Source organism: Eurosta solidaginis, chromosome 1, assembly GCF_040869045.1.
Source record: "Eurosta solidaginis isolate ZX-2024a chromosome 1, ASM4086904v1, whole genome shotgun sequence".
Classification (NCBI taxonomy): domain Eukaryota; kingdom Metazoa; phylum Arthropoda; class Insecta; order Diptera; family Tephritidae; genus Eurosta; species Eurosta solidaginis.
In genome coordinates, this window is record NC_090319.1 from 145,078,465 (window position 1) to 145,095,828 (window position 17,364).

General features: G+C 40.2%; 1 protein-coding gene across 5 annotated transcripts in view; it reads left to right on the forward strand.

Moving 5' to 3' along the window:
• LOC137236858 (axin-like) overlaps window positions 1–17,364 on the forward strand; it is a 1,106,688-nt gene that overhangs the window by 864,286 nt on the left and 225,038 nt on the right. For all 5 annotated transcript variants that reach the window (XM_067759895.1, XM_067759900.1, XM_067759898.1 and 2 more), the window contains 3 exons: window positions 588–684; window positions 749–883; window positions 942–1,197. In XM_067759895.1, the coding sequence (XP_067615996.1) occupies window positions 588–684; window positions 749–883; window positions 942–1,197 (488 nt within the window). The remainder of the gene's footprint in view (window positions 1–587; window positions 685–748; window positions 884–941; window positions 1,198–17,364) is intronic.

Below are 17,364 nucleotides of genomic sequence, written 5' to 3' on the forward strand. Positions count from 1 at the left end.
AGGTCCCAGCAAACTACCTTGAGGCACCCCGGCCTAAATTGAGTGTATTTCGGAACGCTCATTCCTGTATTTTACATAGAAGCAGCGATCGCTTAGATACGATTTTAGCATTAGATAGAATGGCAAAGGAAATTTTTTGGCCGGAGAATTGGAAGATTGAGTTAACAAAGACTTTAATGTAAAAACCTTAACTTATTATTTCATAAAGCCTCTGCGAAATTGGCATAGATCTTTTTATTTTACTCTGTTACTATTAGAGCACGGAAGTAATTATTTTAAATTTTTCCACCTGCCTCCATATAGTCGGAACACTGTGCGGCGCATGGAATGCAATACGCGGCGTGTCTAATCGAGGGTTCACAATTTCTCTTCTGGAAGGGTTTATTTGCTATGCGCTTTAAAAACTTATTACAAAACTGGTGTGCGATTTTTTATTTACAATAATACTTAAAGTATGCCCATATCATTTCTATTGGAAAATTTTAAGAATTAAAACGAATCGGTGTAAATGTTTACGACATATCAATTTGAGTGATGTAAAATTATGCAGAAGCATATATTTTAGTTATTATCTTATACAATTTTAGGGATGGACGACCTTATATTCAGAGAAGACATAGTTCAAATGAAAGCAAAGCGATACGTCAAAGTGCAATGGCCAATAAAGAAACAAATACTTTTCAAGTTAGTAAACTCATTTAAGATGAACATTTCCAAGGTTTACTTTTTTTATAATTTCTTCATTTAGGTTATACCGCGCACGCAACGCCTACATTCGAATGAACACCGACCTTTGAAAGAGGCTGAGCTTTTAGCATTACTTATTCCAAAACTGGAGGAAGTAAAACGTATACAAGACTTAGAGGATATTGCTCGTTTTGATGTATGTTCAGGATATGTATGAATATACGCATTTAATATATAATATTTTACCACTTCAGCGTTTCATAGATGATACAATGCCGAGTAACGAGAAACTTGCAAACGATCGCGCTTTTGCGGAAGCAATTCGTGAGAAATTTGCTATGGAAGAGGACAATGATCAAGATATATTAGATCAACACGTTTCAAGAGTTTGGAAAGATCAAACCCCTCATCGGTCACCGGGTACTATCTCGCCCTGCCCACCCCTACCATCACGCAGGCGTACAATAACGCACGATTCAGGAATGTTAAGTGACGGGGCCATGAATATAGGTACGTATACAATCATGTGCAGTACAGCGGCCCCTATTTTTTGAAAATCGGATATTTAAAGGTGATACCCCGTAAAATATTTTTATATAAAAAGCCAATTATTCCCTGAAGGTTTTGACCCAATTGACAAAAACTTACCCGTGCAACAAACGTGTCAAAATCATAACTACATATACAAACCTTTATTATAAAAATCGCTTTTTAACAGTTATTTTATATATTTATTTTTCGCTCAGAAAATAAGTTATTTTCGCAGTTTTTTATTGCGCTCGGAAAATAACAGTTATACCTTATTTGGTTAAATGATATTGACACGTTAAACTTATTGATACTGAGTAGTACACGTAATTCAAAAAATTGTGGGGTTTAGGTAATAGGTTTTCGATATAGTATCGATATGTTAAAACAAGCTAACCTATATCATTTTACAAAATTTGATACAACTTAGTTTTTATTGACAGAAGAATAAGCAGGGGCGATGCGAGTAACAGTGGCGAGTCTCAATTTTGATACGTCCTGCAAACCAATTTAGAGATAGTGTCCCTGTGTTGGTCCAAAATCTAGCAATGTTCTAATTTTACATTGAACTCTGAACGTGATACATCAAGGTATGATTGGATGGTTCTTGCTAGCCCATCCTTCTCCGACCAAGCGAACATCAGCCTCAGCATCCACCTTAAGAGGGAAGAGGACGGAGGAACCTTTAGAAACCCTGGGTCAACGATGTGGACTAAATTCCAGAAATATGTAGAAAAAACTGGGGCTAACTTGGAGGAACTGGAGGAGTCCAATGATTACCTAACAGATACGCTTATGACTGTATAACAAAGCTTGCTCTCTAAGAAGATTCAGAGGAAAACCAAAGCCGCCATGTCGGAGGAATGAGCTGAGTTTTCTTAGAAGACAGGTAAAAGAAATGTTTACGCTGGAAAAAGCTGCGGAAAGCGAAGCGTGCCGAGACAAGGGCAGGGGTCTGTTGAGGATCTATAAGCGTGAAATTTCCAGAGCGAAGAGAGTCTCATGGAAAAATGTTTGTGGGGACACACATCGAGTGCTCCAGGGAAACAGCATGGTTGATCAAAAGTTCTAGGAAGGAGAAACATAGTCCAGGGACTAAGAAAAAAGAAAGCGGGGAAAGGTCACATATTAATGAGAAGTCCATTGAGGTGCTTTCGACACACATTTCCAATCGGTAGATGATTCAGAAGGGCCAGCAGGCGGCACTTCGATCACGGAGCAGGAACTGCCTGGGTAGTTTGGTGACCGATACCAAAATCGAATGGGGGGTGAAGACTTTATTTAATTTTGATCGTCGGGCCCATAAGGTATATTTCCAGCCATGCTACAAATTTCAAGTAGAGCGATGGTGACATATACTTAACATGGCGATCCTTCCGCATTAAACAGATACTGCCGAATTTAATTATTTTGAAATAAATAAAGTTAGATGGGAACTGCAATCGAGGAATATAGCCCAGGAACCGAGGTAGCCGGAGCTCCAATATATATTCCCAGCATAAAGAAGCTAACAATAAAAGAGTATAAACAGAGACAGCAAACAGGAAGAAGCTCTGAAGCTATTGCCGAGAAAAAGCCACGAAAAAAAACGTGTTGGAAATAGGGTGCAAGCTAGGCAGAGTATAGGTAAGGTTCACCGCAACGTCACAATTATAATAAATAATAAGCAGATCGCGCCTTACATTTTTTTTAATTGGAATTGAAGCACCAGATGCACTTTTTGCATTGGTGCTTATTGTAGATGACAGCAACGGTTGTCCGACTAAAATCCAATTTGATCTCGAAATAGTCGTAATGTTGGATGCAGTATCAAATTGCAATTTAATTGCTTTCCCATTGACAACTGGACTTATATATTTCCGGTTATATATTGAATGGACGGAAGCACGGTTTCCATTCGAATTTTTCTTACCGAACGGCTTATATCCCTTGATTTTTTTCATAAAAGCACAGAACCCTGTCTTATGGCCCTCCTAATTACACTCACTACACTGTCTGTCCTTGCACGGAAAACCACCACTCCAATGCATTTCACCACAACGGAAGCAGGCCAAACAAGGAATGTCCTTCCTTTGCTCCCGAGTCGTTGAGTTAAACTTGTTGATAGACTTCGAACTTTTAGTTTGTTGCAAAGAATGAAATGAATGAGCAGGAGATGACTCACCAACTTTCCCCTTGTCAAGCTTCAAGCAGATTAAACGCTCAGCTTCGTTTATCAAATCTTGCTAATTCAGCTTGTGGGCTTCTGCACGTGCCGCTGCATCCGTTGCTCTTTCCAGCTCCAAATACTTATTGTCTAATTTCGCAAGAAGCTTTTCCAAAATCAGCAAGTCCTTTACGTCTTTCAAACCACTCACAAATAAAACTTTAAAGTCGTCCGCAGTACAATGTGTTATGCCGAACTTCGCAGCGAGTTTATTTATACGAGCGGCATACATGCTTAAATCCTCATTGTCGAGCTTCGCAAGGTTGAAACATTTATGTCGCATTGCAAACTTTGTTTTTTTATAAACAAACATTTTTTCAAAGTTTTCACTGTGCAATCAAAAGTACAATCTTGTGGGTTAGAAGGTACAATTGAATTTGCATAACGTTGATATTGTTCCCGATTGAATTTCTGAAAAAGGAGATATATTCTGAAAAAGGAAATATATTATCCAGAGCCTCTCCTTGTATTACGAAAACTGTTTCATATCGTTCATAATTAGCATCAAGCGTTTGATTGTTGTCTGGGTCATACTCAAATTTCAACATTTAATCAGCCAAACACTTAACTGGAAACGCCGTTGAGTCTTGAGGAAGCACAGATTGATTCCTTATATTTTCCGATTCGCCTTGAAGAATATTGTCAATTAAATTTTGTTGTTGCTTTAGCAGCTCTCTTCTTCTTGATGTAGCTTCAAAATCTGCAGATTTTGTACTTGCAATGCCTCAAACAATGCCTGGAATTATGCCTGATCCATCTTGCAGAAAACGCATGTTCCTAATAAACTCGTCGCCAATATTGTAAACCCAAATTACAAATTTAATGTTTTATTTCCTGCCAACCATGACTACCCACTTTTAACCACTTTCCCCTGAAATTCCAACACCATCAAAATTTTCGGTGTCAAAAAATTCAAGTTTTTGGGATATTTTTCAGGGTGGAAAAAATGTCCCATAAATATAATGAGTGCGAATGAAACGACGTGAGTGTCTTGTTTACAAAAAACCCAAAAATGGGAAATAAACAAAAATTATTTGACGCGCTCGTTAGACAATTTGAAAATCTAAACGTGAATTTTAAACTTTCGGGAAAACATTAAAATTTTCAGCAATAAAATCGCGAGAAAGTGAAAGTTATATAAATTGAACGTTCTGCAATTAAATTGCCAAAAGGTGTGAGCGAAAGCTGGAGGCGGTCATCCTATACAAAAACTAAAGTTTTCATCATAAAAGGATTTGGTAAGTACTCCAAAAAAGTGTCACCATAATATAGAGATGCATATGCGCTGATGGACCTATATATTACTGTGTACACAAAAACAAGTGAAGTGTTATGTCTCTGACAAAAATCAGGATGATTATATGGTGTCATAATAAAATATATCTGTACATGCACTTGTGCATTTATGTATCATGGCGTACACCAAAACAAGTGAAGTGCTAAGTCCCTGACAAATTTCAGGAAGATTTTATGGTGTCATCATAAAATATATCTGTACATGCGCTGGGACATATATGCATAATGGTGTATATCAAAACGGGTTCAGTGCAAGGCCCCTGACAAAGTTCTGTAAGATTTTATGTTGTCACCATAAAATATATATATGCATGCGCCTGTACATATATCCATAGTAGTGTACATCAAAACCAGTTCAGTGCTAAGTCCCTGACAATCTTATGGAAGATTTTATGTTGTCACCATAAAATATATATATATGCATGCGCCTGTACATATATTCATATGAGTGTACATCAAAACCAGTTCAGTGCTAAGTCCCTGACAAACTTATGGAAGATTTTATGATGTTATCATAAAATATATATGTGCATGCGCTTGTACATATATTCATAGTAGTGTACATCAAAACCAGTTCAGTGCTAAGTCCCTGACAAAGTTATGGAAGATTTTATGATGTTATCATAAAATATATATTGTAACGAATTTGCTGCAAATCCTCTTATTTGCAATCCTCTGCTAAGTTTGAATCACTAAACTGTTGAATAAATAACTCCAATATTGAATAATGGAAAAATGGCCTTTATTAAAGTACTTCACAATAACACTTATACTTTGCTACTCGCTGGCTTAATAACCAAACTGATTGATAACTCAAATGAAACTCTACTATTGGCCGCCAGATCGCGTGCTTAATCAAACTAATTGATAGCTCAACTCAAACTGAATGACAGCGCCTCTACATCTGTCGCCTTTTATACTCTTTGGTTTCCTCGTTCGCCTTTTTCTAGAATCTACTAGCATTGTCCATGAGCTCTCAAACTTCTCAGCTATAACTAAAATTACACAATTTTATACATATTTTAGGCGCTTCCAGAATCTATTAGTCCAGTAGCTCTCAAACTTCTCAGATATAAGCATGTGTTTGCGCATTGACTCTCCGCTGCTCGTATTCGTACATGGTACATATGTGTAGACGCAAATATTTATTCGTTTATGTAGATACATGAAGATTGAATTATTGATGTGAATGTTTGTAGTTTACAGTCTGTCGCGCACACATAGGCGTATAAGTAAATGCATCTGTGTGTGACATCTCTCGGCTGCCTTATATATGTGTATACATGATTTGATTATTGACGTAAATATCGCTTAGCATCGCCTTAGTGATGGTATAGCTTAGTGATGCTAATATCCGTGACACTGCCCTCCACCTAAGTCTGATCGTCCCGATCAGACAAATCTCTCGATCTAAACGCTGCTAATCTCTCCAAATGAACCACTTTCATTTTGGTTCGTGGTTTGGTAGTGGTTTGTATGCGGTACACTACATCGTTGATCCGTTTTACAACTTTGTATGGGCCTTCCCAGTTACACTGCAATTTCGGGGACAAACCTTTTTTTCGTTGTGGGTTGTATAGCAGCACCAAATCTCCTTCCTGAAACCCTTCCGAATTAATTGCTTTATCGTACATCGCTTTCATTTTGTCACTCATAATCTTTGCTCGTTGCCTTACCAGATCGTGTATCTCTATTAGCTCTTCCAAGACACCAGTGGATTTCTTGACATTCCTCTCCGCATCGGCATCTATCCCATACTTCAAATCAGCTGGCAGTCGAAGGTCATTGCCAAAAATTACCTTTGCGGGAGTTTGGCCCGTTATGTCATGTACTGCCGATCGGTAGGCCATCAAGAATAATGATATGTGTGTATCCCAGTCCTTATGGTACTTGTCTACTACTTTCCTTAAATGCTCCTCCAATGTTCTATTGAAACGTTCCACCATACCATCGGACTGAGGATGCAATGCAGTTGTCCGTGTTTTTCGAATGCCCAACTTCTTGCACATTTCTTGGAACACAGCTGATTCAAAATTCCTGCCTTGGTCAGAATTTAACTCCATTGGTACACCGTACCTTGCAACCCATTCGTTTTTAACCACTTCTGCTACTGTTTCGGCTTCTTGGTTTGGGATTGGGTATACCTCTGGCCATTTACTGAAATAATCCATAACCACCAGTACGTATTTGTTTCCGCGGTTGCTAGTAGGAAATGGACCTGCGACATCCATGGCGATCCTTTCAAATGGTGCACCTGAAATATACTGCTTCATCTGGCCATGACTTCGGGTTTTGGGCCCTTTCGCTCTGTTGCATACCTCGCAATTGGCAATCCACTCGGTAACCGACTGACGGCAACCAACCCAATAGAATCTCTGCTTAATTTTCTCGAGTGTCTTCGTGATTCCAAGATGACCTCCACTTGGACCATTGTGCAGCTCGCTGAGCACGTCAAGTATCCTCTTTCTGGGAACAACTATCAGTTTCTTCTTGCATTGACCATCCTCACTCTCCCGTACTCGCTGCAAGCAACCGGATATCAATTCTAAACTGTTCAACTGTGCCCAATATGACTTCGCAATGGGACTCTCTGCTGACATCTCCTCTCTGCTTGGTCTTTCGTTTCGTTCGAGCCCTTGCATAACATGTGACAGATCTGTATCTTCTAGCTGACACTTTCTTAGTTGTTCCTTGTCCCATTCATCCGTGCACGTTATAGTCATTAGCCGGACATCTATAATGTCTTCTTTAGCCTCGGCCTTTGAGCAGTGCTTGCATTCCAGACTACATGGTCTTCGTGACATTGCATCAGCATTTCCATGGGTACTACCTTTTCGATGCTCAATAGAAAAGTCGTAGCTTTGTAGTCGCTCGATCCACCGTGCCAATTGTCCTTCCGGATTACGGAACTGCAGAAGCCATTTCAACGCTGCGTGATCTGTCCTTACACGGAATCGCTGGCCGTAGAGGTATTTGTGAAAATGTTTAATGCACTCTACCAATGCCAACAGCTCTCTCCGCGTAACACAGTAGTTCCTCTCTGGTTTTCCAATCGAACGGCTGTAATATGCAACTACCTTCTCCTGTCCATCGACCAGTTGTGATAAAACGCCCCCTATAGCATATCCACTCGCATCTGTATCTAGAATAAATGTTGCTCCTGGAATCGGATATGCTAACATTGGGGCAGTGCACAAACGCTCCTTCAATGTTTGGAAAGCCACTTCTTGCTCCTTCTTCCTTTCAAAAGCTTTGTTTTTTCTTGTAAGCTCATGGAGGCTATGGGCTACGCTGGAAAAATTTGGTACAAATCGGCTGTAATATGTGCACAGCCCAAGAAAACTTCTCAATTCATGTAGGTTCTGTGGTCTTGGCCAATCTTTTACAGCCTCTATTTTTTCGTTCGCAGTGCAGATGCCCTCTGTCGTTACCTTGTGACCCAAATAATTGACTTCCTTTTTAAACAGCGCACACTTTTTGGGACTTAACTTCAGACCAGCGCCCGCTATTCTTTGGAAAACTTCCTCCAAGTTCTTAAGATGTTCATCAAAGTTCTTGCCCAATACGATGATGTCGTCCAGGTACACCAAGCATGTTTTCCAATGTAGTCATTTCAGTACCTGGTCCATGAGTCTCTCAAAAGTAGCTGGTGCATTACAAAGTCCAAAAGGCATCACTGTAAATTGCCAAAGACCATCACCGACACTGAAGGCTGTTTTTTCTTTATCTTCCTCCTTCACCTCCACTTGCCAGTAGCCGCTTTTCAAGTCCAGCGTGGAAAACCATTTCGTACAAGATAGCGAGTCCAGAGTGTCGTCAATTCTTGGCAATGCGTAGCTATCCTTTTTCGTTACGTCATTCAACTTCCGGTAGTCCACGCAAAACCTCATTTTTCCATCCTTCTTTTTTACAAGTACTACCGGTGAGCTCCATGGACTAGCTGATGGTTCGATGACGCCGCTGTCGCTCATTTCTTGAATGATTTGACTCACAACTTCCCGCTTCGCCAGTGGAACACTACGTGGAGCTTGACGGATCGGCCTCGCATCTCCAGTGTCAATTTCATGTTTCACAACGTTGGTGTGGCCTGGTTTCGAATCATCCTGGTCAAATATGTTCGCGTACTTTAGGAGCAGTTGTTTTGCCTTACTCTGATATGCTTCCCCTAGCCCCTGCATCCATGCCGTGATGTCATTTGAAAGATCAGTATCACTAGCTGAAACGTGTTCCTGGAGCTGTGCACAGTTAATAACTACTTCAGCTTCTTCCCAAAATAGCTCCTTTAGTCATTTTGAGTGGTGACTTGAACTCATTGATTACTCTTATCGGAATACGTCCATCTTCTTTTGTCATAGCCAGGGTTTTTCCTACAAGTATGTTTAGTGCTGATTTGTTTGCTGCTTCGACAACCCACAATTTGTTTGTCCCACAATCTCCATCAACCTTTGCCCAGATGACTGCTTCGGATTTTGGTGGTATTTGCTGACTCTCTTCCACCAGCACTCGTTTACTGCTGTAGCCTCTCTCGTAGCCGAAATTAAGTAGTACATCCATGTTTTTATATCGCATCGTCTTGCTTTGCATGTTGATCTTGATGCCCTGGTCGATTAAGAAGTCCACTCCAATTATGATTTCATCAACAATTTCTGCCACTATAAAATTGTGTACTACCGTGACGTTCCCAATTGCGACTTCACATTCTACTTCTCCAATTACCTGGGTGTCCTCTCCCGTGGCTGTACGTAATCTTGCTCCAAGCAATGGTCTTATCTTTTTGTTGACTAAATCCGCTCGAATGATGGAATGAGATGCACCCGTATCTACAGTCAGTAAACGTTCCTTTCCGTCCACATGTCCTCCAACAGTAAGATTGATCGATCTTCTTCCAATCTGCGAGATAGAGAGGGCATTCAATTGCGGGAACCAGCTGTCGCCCCTTGCGGCTGACTCGATTTACTTTAACGATTGAGTGGTCTTGGAGATTTGCTCATCACCTTCTGCTCTGCGTTTACGACCACCCACATTGTTGGAACTATTGGGACCGCTGCTGCAATGTCGTGCAATATGACCTGGGTTGCCGCACTTGAAACATTTAATAACTCCGGCATTTTTCTCTTGTGATCCGTTCAGTTCTTCCAAAATAGTGTCTACCCAATCTGGTCTTTCCACTTCCACACGATGAGCTTTGTATGCTGGTTTACTCAATAGTGAGGCCGTTTCCTGAGTCAATGCATGTGATACCGTTTCAGCAAATGTCAGCTTTGGGTTTGCGTATGTAGCTCGCTTCGTTTCCACGTCCCATATGCCATTTATGAAACTGGATTTTTACTCTTTCAGTGTATTCCACGGGTGCGTCCGCATTTGCAAGATGAGCCAATCTTTCAATATCTGAAGCAAACTCCTGCAATGTCTCATTTGCTTTTTGGTAGCGGGTTTGCAACTCAATTTGGAATATCTGTTTTCTATGCTCGCTTCCATAACGTCGTTCTACAGCAGCCATCAATGCTTCATAATTGTTCCGCTCTCCTTCGGGAATCGTCTGTAGAATTTCCGCTGCTGGCCCCTTCAATGCCACGAACAGTGCAGCAACTTTATCTTCCGCATTCCAGTTGTTCACTGCTGCGTTCTTCTCAAACTGTAGCTTAAAGACCTGGAAAGGAAGAGAACCGTCAAACGATGGTGTTTTTACCTTTGTATTACTTGCTGAAATAGCTGGGCGGTTTAATTGCAACTCTTGTATACGACCTCTCAAAGCATCCACCTCGGCTTCGATTTTTCCTCAAACTGCGTTATTTTCTCGTCCATACGTGCTTCGAGTTTTGGTGATATACGCGCCTCTTGCGCTTTGAGTCGTACTGTTATGCGTGCCTCTTGTTCTTTCAGTTGTGTGTCTCCATCTTTGATGTAATCTGTGTCGACATTTCTGCCATACGCGTTTCTTGTGCTTCAATCTTGGATGTTATGCGTGTCTCCTGCGATTCCAGCTGAGATGACATGTTGGTGGATATTTGCGATGACATTTCTGTTATACGTGCTTGTTGCGCTTTCAGTTGGGATGCCAGTTGCGACGACATTGATGCTACTGTCGATGTTTGTGCAGATATTGCAGCCAATATCATGTTCAAGTCTGTGCTGGTAACCGTCTGCGATGTTTCGTTTTTCTCTTCAATTTTTGTTGTTGTTTCGTCCCCATCAGGATAAAAGACAAACTCGTCCACATCAATTCCTTGCGACTCCATTACCTCTCGTAGCCGTGCTTGAAGTTCGATCTTATTTTTGGTTGTATTTAATCCACGGTTCTCCAACTCCTTTTTCAGTTGCTGGATCTTCAATTCACTGAACTTTGCCATGTCCAAGTTGTATTCCCAATCTTCGGAATTTATTCAGCAATTCCTCTTCTGACACCAATTGTAACGAATTTGCTGCAAATCCTCTTCTTTGCAATCCTCTGCTAAGTTCGAATCACTAAACTGTTGAATAAATAACTCCAATATTGAATAATGGAAAAATGGCCTTTATTAAAGTACTTCACAATAACACTTATACTTTGCTACTCGCTGGCTTAATAACCAAACTGATTGATAACTCAAATGAAACTCTACTATTGGCCGCCAGATCGCGTGCTTAATCAAACTGATTGATGATAGCTCAACTCAAACTGAATTACAGCGCCTCTACACCTGTCGCCTTTTATACTCTTTGGTTTCCTCGTTCGCCTTTTTCTAGAATCTACTAGCATTGTCCATGAGCTCTCAAACTTCTCAGCTATAACTAAAATTGCACAATTTTATACATCTTTTAGGCGCTTCCAGAATCTACTAGTCCAGTAGCTCTCAAACTTCTCAGATATATGCATGTGTTTGCGCATTGACTCTCCGCTGCTCGTATTCGTACATGGTACATGTGTGTAGATGCAATTATTCATTCGTTTATGTAGATACATAAAGATTGAATTATTGATGTGAATGTTTGTAGTTTACAGTCTCTCACGCACACATAGGCGTATAAGTAAATGCATCTGTGTGTGACATCTCTCGGCTGCCTTATATATGTGATGATTTGATTATTGACGTAAATATCGCTTAGCATCGCCTTAGTGATGGTATAGCTTAGTGATGCTAATATCCGTGACAATATATTCATGCGCAGGTACATATATGGATAATAGTGTATTGTATACGACCTCTCAAAGCATCCACCTCGGCTTCGATTTTTGCCTCAAACTGCGTTATTTTCTCGTCCATACGTGCTTCGAGTTTTGATGATATACGCGCCTCTTGCGCTTCGAGTCGTACTGTTATGCGTGCCTCTTGTTCTTTCAGTTGTGTCTCCATCTTTGATGTAATCTGTGTCGACATTTCTGCCAAACGCGTTTCTTGTGCTTCAATCTTGGATGTTATGCGTGTCTCCTGCGATTCCAGCTGAGATGACATGTGGGTGGATATTTGCGATGACATTTCTGTTATACGTGCCTCTTGCGCTTCCAGTTGGGATGCCAATTGCGACGACATTGATGCTACTGTCGATGTTTGTGCAGATATTGCAGCCAATATCATGTTCAAGTCTGTGCTGGTAACCGTCTGCGATGTTTCGTTTTTCTCTTCAATTTTTGTTGTTGTTTCGTCCCCATCAGGATAAAAGACAAACTCGTCCACATCAATTCCTTGCGACTCCATTACCTCTCGTCGCCGTGCTTGAAGTTCGATCTTATTGCCGGTTGTATTTAATCCACGGTTCTCCAACTCCTTTTTCAGTTGCTGGATCTTCAATTCACTGAACTTTGCCATGTCCAAGTTGTATTCCCAATCTTCGGAATTTATTCAACAATTCCTCTTCTGACACCAATTGTAACGAATTTGCTGCAAATCCTCTTATTTGCAATCCACTGCTAAGTTCGAATCACTAAGCTGTTGAATAAATAACTCCAATATTGAATAATGGAAAAATGGCCTTTATTAAAGTACTTCACAATAACACTTATACTTTGCTACTCGCTGGCTTAATAACCAAACTGATTGATAACTCAAATGAAACTCTACTATTGGCCGCCAGATCGCGTGCTTAATCAAACTGATTGATGATAGCTCAACTCAAACTGAATTACAGCGCCTCTACATCTGTCGCCTTTTATACTCTTTGGTTTCCTCGTTCGCCTTTTTCTAGAATCTACTAGCATTGTCCATGAGCTCTCAAACTTCTCAGCTATAACCAAAATTGCACAATTTTATACATCTTTTAGGCGCTTCCAGAATCTACTAGTCCAGTAGCTCTCAAACTTCTCAGATATATGCATGTGTTTGCGCATTGACTCTCCGCTGCTCGTATTCGTACATGGTACATATGTGTAGATGCAATTATTTATTCGTTTATGTAGATACATAAAGATTGAATTATTGATGTGAATGTTTGTAGTTTACAGTCTCCCGCGCACACATAGGCGTATAAGTAAATGCATCTGTGTGTGACATCTCTCGGCTGCCTTATATATGTGATGATTTGATTATTGACGTAAATATCGCTTAGCATCGCCTTAGTGATGGTATAGCTTAGTGATGCTAATATCCGTGACAATATATTCATGCGCCTGTACATATATGGATAATAGTGTATGTCAAAACGGGTTCAGTGCAAGGCCCCTGACAAAGTTCAGGAAGATTTTATGTTGTCATCATAAAATATATATGTGCATGCGCTTGGACTTATATGCGTAATGGTGTATATCAAAACGAGTGAAGTGCCAGGCCCCTGAAAAATAGCGGACAGCCCGGGCGAAACTTCGACTTTATATAAAAAATAAATTTCATAACTGCACATCAAATTAAAATGACATCAAACTTTTTCCCCGTGTTACAGGATGATGATGAAGGCAACACATATCTTATATACGAACAAAAAATTCCAAATACTATTGATAAGACAAATTTTAACGATCCTTTGGAAGATAAGATCTGCAGTTTTGACAACGAAAAAGCAGTTGTCCTTGAACCAACTTATAATTTACTGACCTTGGAATATCACATCGTTTACAGTATATCATACGAAGTTCCTGTTTCATACTTACGCATATACCGGGACGGTGAATTGATATTAAATCTTATCAGAGAATTCATCGTAGACAAGTTACGAACATGAAAAATAACATCTACCGACATGGGTGCCAGAACGGAGCACAGCGTGCAATTCATCCTCAAATCAACGCATTGGTTAAGTAGAATACTTTTTCGGTTGGCAATTCAAATTCTATGAATTTGATTGAATAACGGCCAGACTCAGAAATTGTTTTAAAAAAGCTCTATCTTAGAATTCGGAATGTTTTTCATAAAAACCCTAACTTAGCTCGAAATATGGTAAAATTAACTTAAGATGGGGAGTTTTTGAATAATATTCTGAATGAGGGCGTTCTTAAAAAAAATCTTATGTAGGCTTTTCTCACACTTCTGGGTTCTCGAAAGTGCAGAAAAGTTAAGGTAATATTTCTTACAGCTGCCGAAATAGCTGTTGTTGTTGCTGTTTTAGCAGTGCTTCGCCCCAACCAATAGGCGCGACCGAACACAAATTGTTACCCCCAGCGGGTTAGCAGGGTTAGAATATACCCGCGATAGGCATGCTTGTCGTAAGAGGAGACTAAAATAACAAATAGATTAAAGGGGTTGTGCAGCGCACCCTTTTCAGGTTGCCAGCGCAATATATAGCTTCTCCAAACCCAATTGTCAACCTCACCTATCCGTGGAGAATCCTGTTTCATTAACAGCCGAGGTTCTGGCGACCCCGAACTCCTCATGAATCTAGGGGGTGGGAGGGCGCTATGGCCTAGAAGGTCGCATATGGTAATAACACATCGTTTCCGAGATGGTCGGGCTTGGTAACGGAACGTACCGGGTCTGCATCCGACGAAGGACCATCAACATCGATAACACTCCCCAAGACCTTCGCGGAGTGTCCTTATCGCTACAACAACAACATCACAAATTGTCATCAATATCCTCTAATGGGAGTCCAGGGAAACTTGCAGTTGCAACAGGGGTGGAGCATAGAGGGGGTGTTTTAGGCGTTGGTTCCACATTACAATTGAAGAGATGGTTGGTATCATGTGGGGAGACATTGCAAGCAGGACATACGTTTTGTATGTCGGGGTTGATACTGGATTGATAAGAGTTTAACATGTTACAGTATCCAGATCGAAGTTGAGGTAGAGTGACGAACGTCTCCATAGGGAGATTTCTCTCCTCTTCTGCGAGTTCAGGGTATTTAACTCTAAGAACGGGGTTCGCCGAACGATTCCTGACATAGTGGTCCGAAGCATTTTTGTGGATATCACTGAAGACCTGCTTGTGGTTTTTTCCTTCATACGGCTATGTTCTCAGGTGCCGTATTTCCCCATAATGCTTACGGAGATGACCCCTTAAGCCCCTGGCAGGTGTGGCCTCATCAATGAGGTTTCTGGGTATTCAACAGAAACTGTTTGTTCTGCATTTCATTTCTCTCCTTAATGGGGAGTAGTCTTGCCCCATTGTGTAGGTGGTGTTCTGGGGACATAAGAAGACAGCTCGTAGTGGTACTGAGGGCAATGTTTTGGCAGGCCTGCATTTTCTTCCAGTAACCTTTACGCTTGGCGACCATATCGGGGACGCGTAGCATGCAATCGGACGGCCAATTGATTTGTAAGTAGTAAGAAGAAACTGGAGAGATCAGGAATATAGTTGTTTATTTTGTTACAAAGCTCATCCATGTGTGGGCCTATGCCTGTGGCCATTATTGTTCAGTCATCGGCGTAGGAAAGGATAGGTACTCCTTCTGGTGGTGAAGGTAGCTATGATATGTAGGAGTTAAACAGAATTGGGGATAGGACACCACCCTGTGGCACCCCTTGCAAAATTCTTCTTGGTTTGGATGTTACGTTCCTGAATTGTTCCGATGCTTGTAGACCAGACAGATAATTTGCGGTCCACCTTTTGAGACTTTGAGGAAGGGGAGAACCTTCCAGGCCTTGCAGCAACGTGCCGTGGTTGGCCGTATCAAAAGTTTTTGACAAGTCTAATGCAACGAGTACTATCCTATGGTGGGGGTTTTGATTTAATCCACAATTTATATGTGTAGTAATGGCATTTAGCGCGGTGGTAGTGCTGTGTAATTTTCGGAAGCCATACTGATGATTGGCAAGGCGCAAATTTGCATTAAAATAAAAAAGCAGAATGGCTTCAAGTGTCTTGGCTACTGGCCTTTAATAGCGGAACCATCCTGGCCATTTTCCATTTTTCGGTGGATGAAATTTCAGCACTAGTGTCTTCTTTAAACCGAGCTCTGAAAAAGGCAAGATTCAGACTTAGACAATTTTGTTGAATTGATTTCTAATTTTGACTTGTATTGTTCTTTTTTCTTCTTAGCAATCAAATACTTCAACCTGCTCTCATCACAGGATGCAAAAACAGCTTCAGTAAGCAGAACTTTAGAAAAGGTAAATAAAGCCTGTCTCCGAAAGTTATATTGAATCTATAACTAATTTTGACTTTATTTTTTCTATTTTTTCAGTAGCAAACATATCGTTCGGAGCATCATAAGGGACTTCATCAGAACCACTGCTGACAAGGAAGAAAATATTTTAAGAAAATTTTAAAGTTGCAACGAAAGTGAATATTTGTCACTCACTGTAAACGAGTAATTAATGCTAGTATATACCAAAAGAAAGGTAATTTGATTACTTTTCTTTCGATATTACTATCGTTAGAATTGATAAACGATTTCTGAACATTTTTTTCAAATTTAGAGACTCATATATGTAACTAGTAAAAATGTTGAGAAATTTTATAAAGTTGTAACGAAAGTGAATATTTTTCACTCATTGTAAACGAGTAATATATGCTAGTATATATCAAAAGAAAGGTAATTTGATTACTTTCTTTCGGTGCTACTATCGTTTTGTGAGGATAAAATCCCCCAAATTAACTTTTTAATAATCATCTGGCAACATCTCAACATTGTTACTCACAATGATATTTAATTGTGAATATTAAAACAGAAAGAATAAAATATAAACATAATACGTCATGAGATATTGTAATGTAGTGTGTAAAAGTGAACCAGATATATGTGGGGTGAAACATGAAAAACGATTGGCAAGAGTGACATCGACATTTTCATGTTTCACCGCCATCATATAATTTTCGGCAGCTTTGACAAACGTAGTACTATTTTTTCATAGAGACTTTTTCCAAGTTACTTTAAGAATAAAGTAATCATTAAAAATTAAATTTAAATTCAATTCTTGCTTTGTTTTAATGGAAGTGAAAGTGTGGCGGAGACGGCCTCCACGACACATAGGCGAATATTATTGATTTTGTGGCAATTTACGCCATTGGTACGATATGGAGGCGGCGTCCTCCAAGATAGCCATATCCGAGCAGGGAACGCCACATGGCGTTCATCCGAAGACCACGAACAGTCAACCGAAGGTACGTAACATGGCGACCGTGAGGCTGGAGCCCGGTCTACTCAAACTTTGGCAGCAGTGAAGTAAAGAGATAGTGCAGTGGTAGTGGGTAAAGACATTTTCGATTCAATAAAAACGTGATCAAATCGTAATCTAACAATAAAAATTTTTAAGCGGAAGCATAATAATTTCTAATTTCTTAAACGGAATCTAATAACAA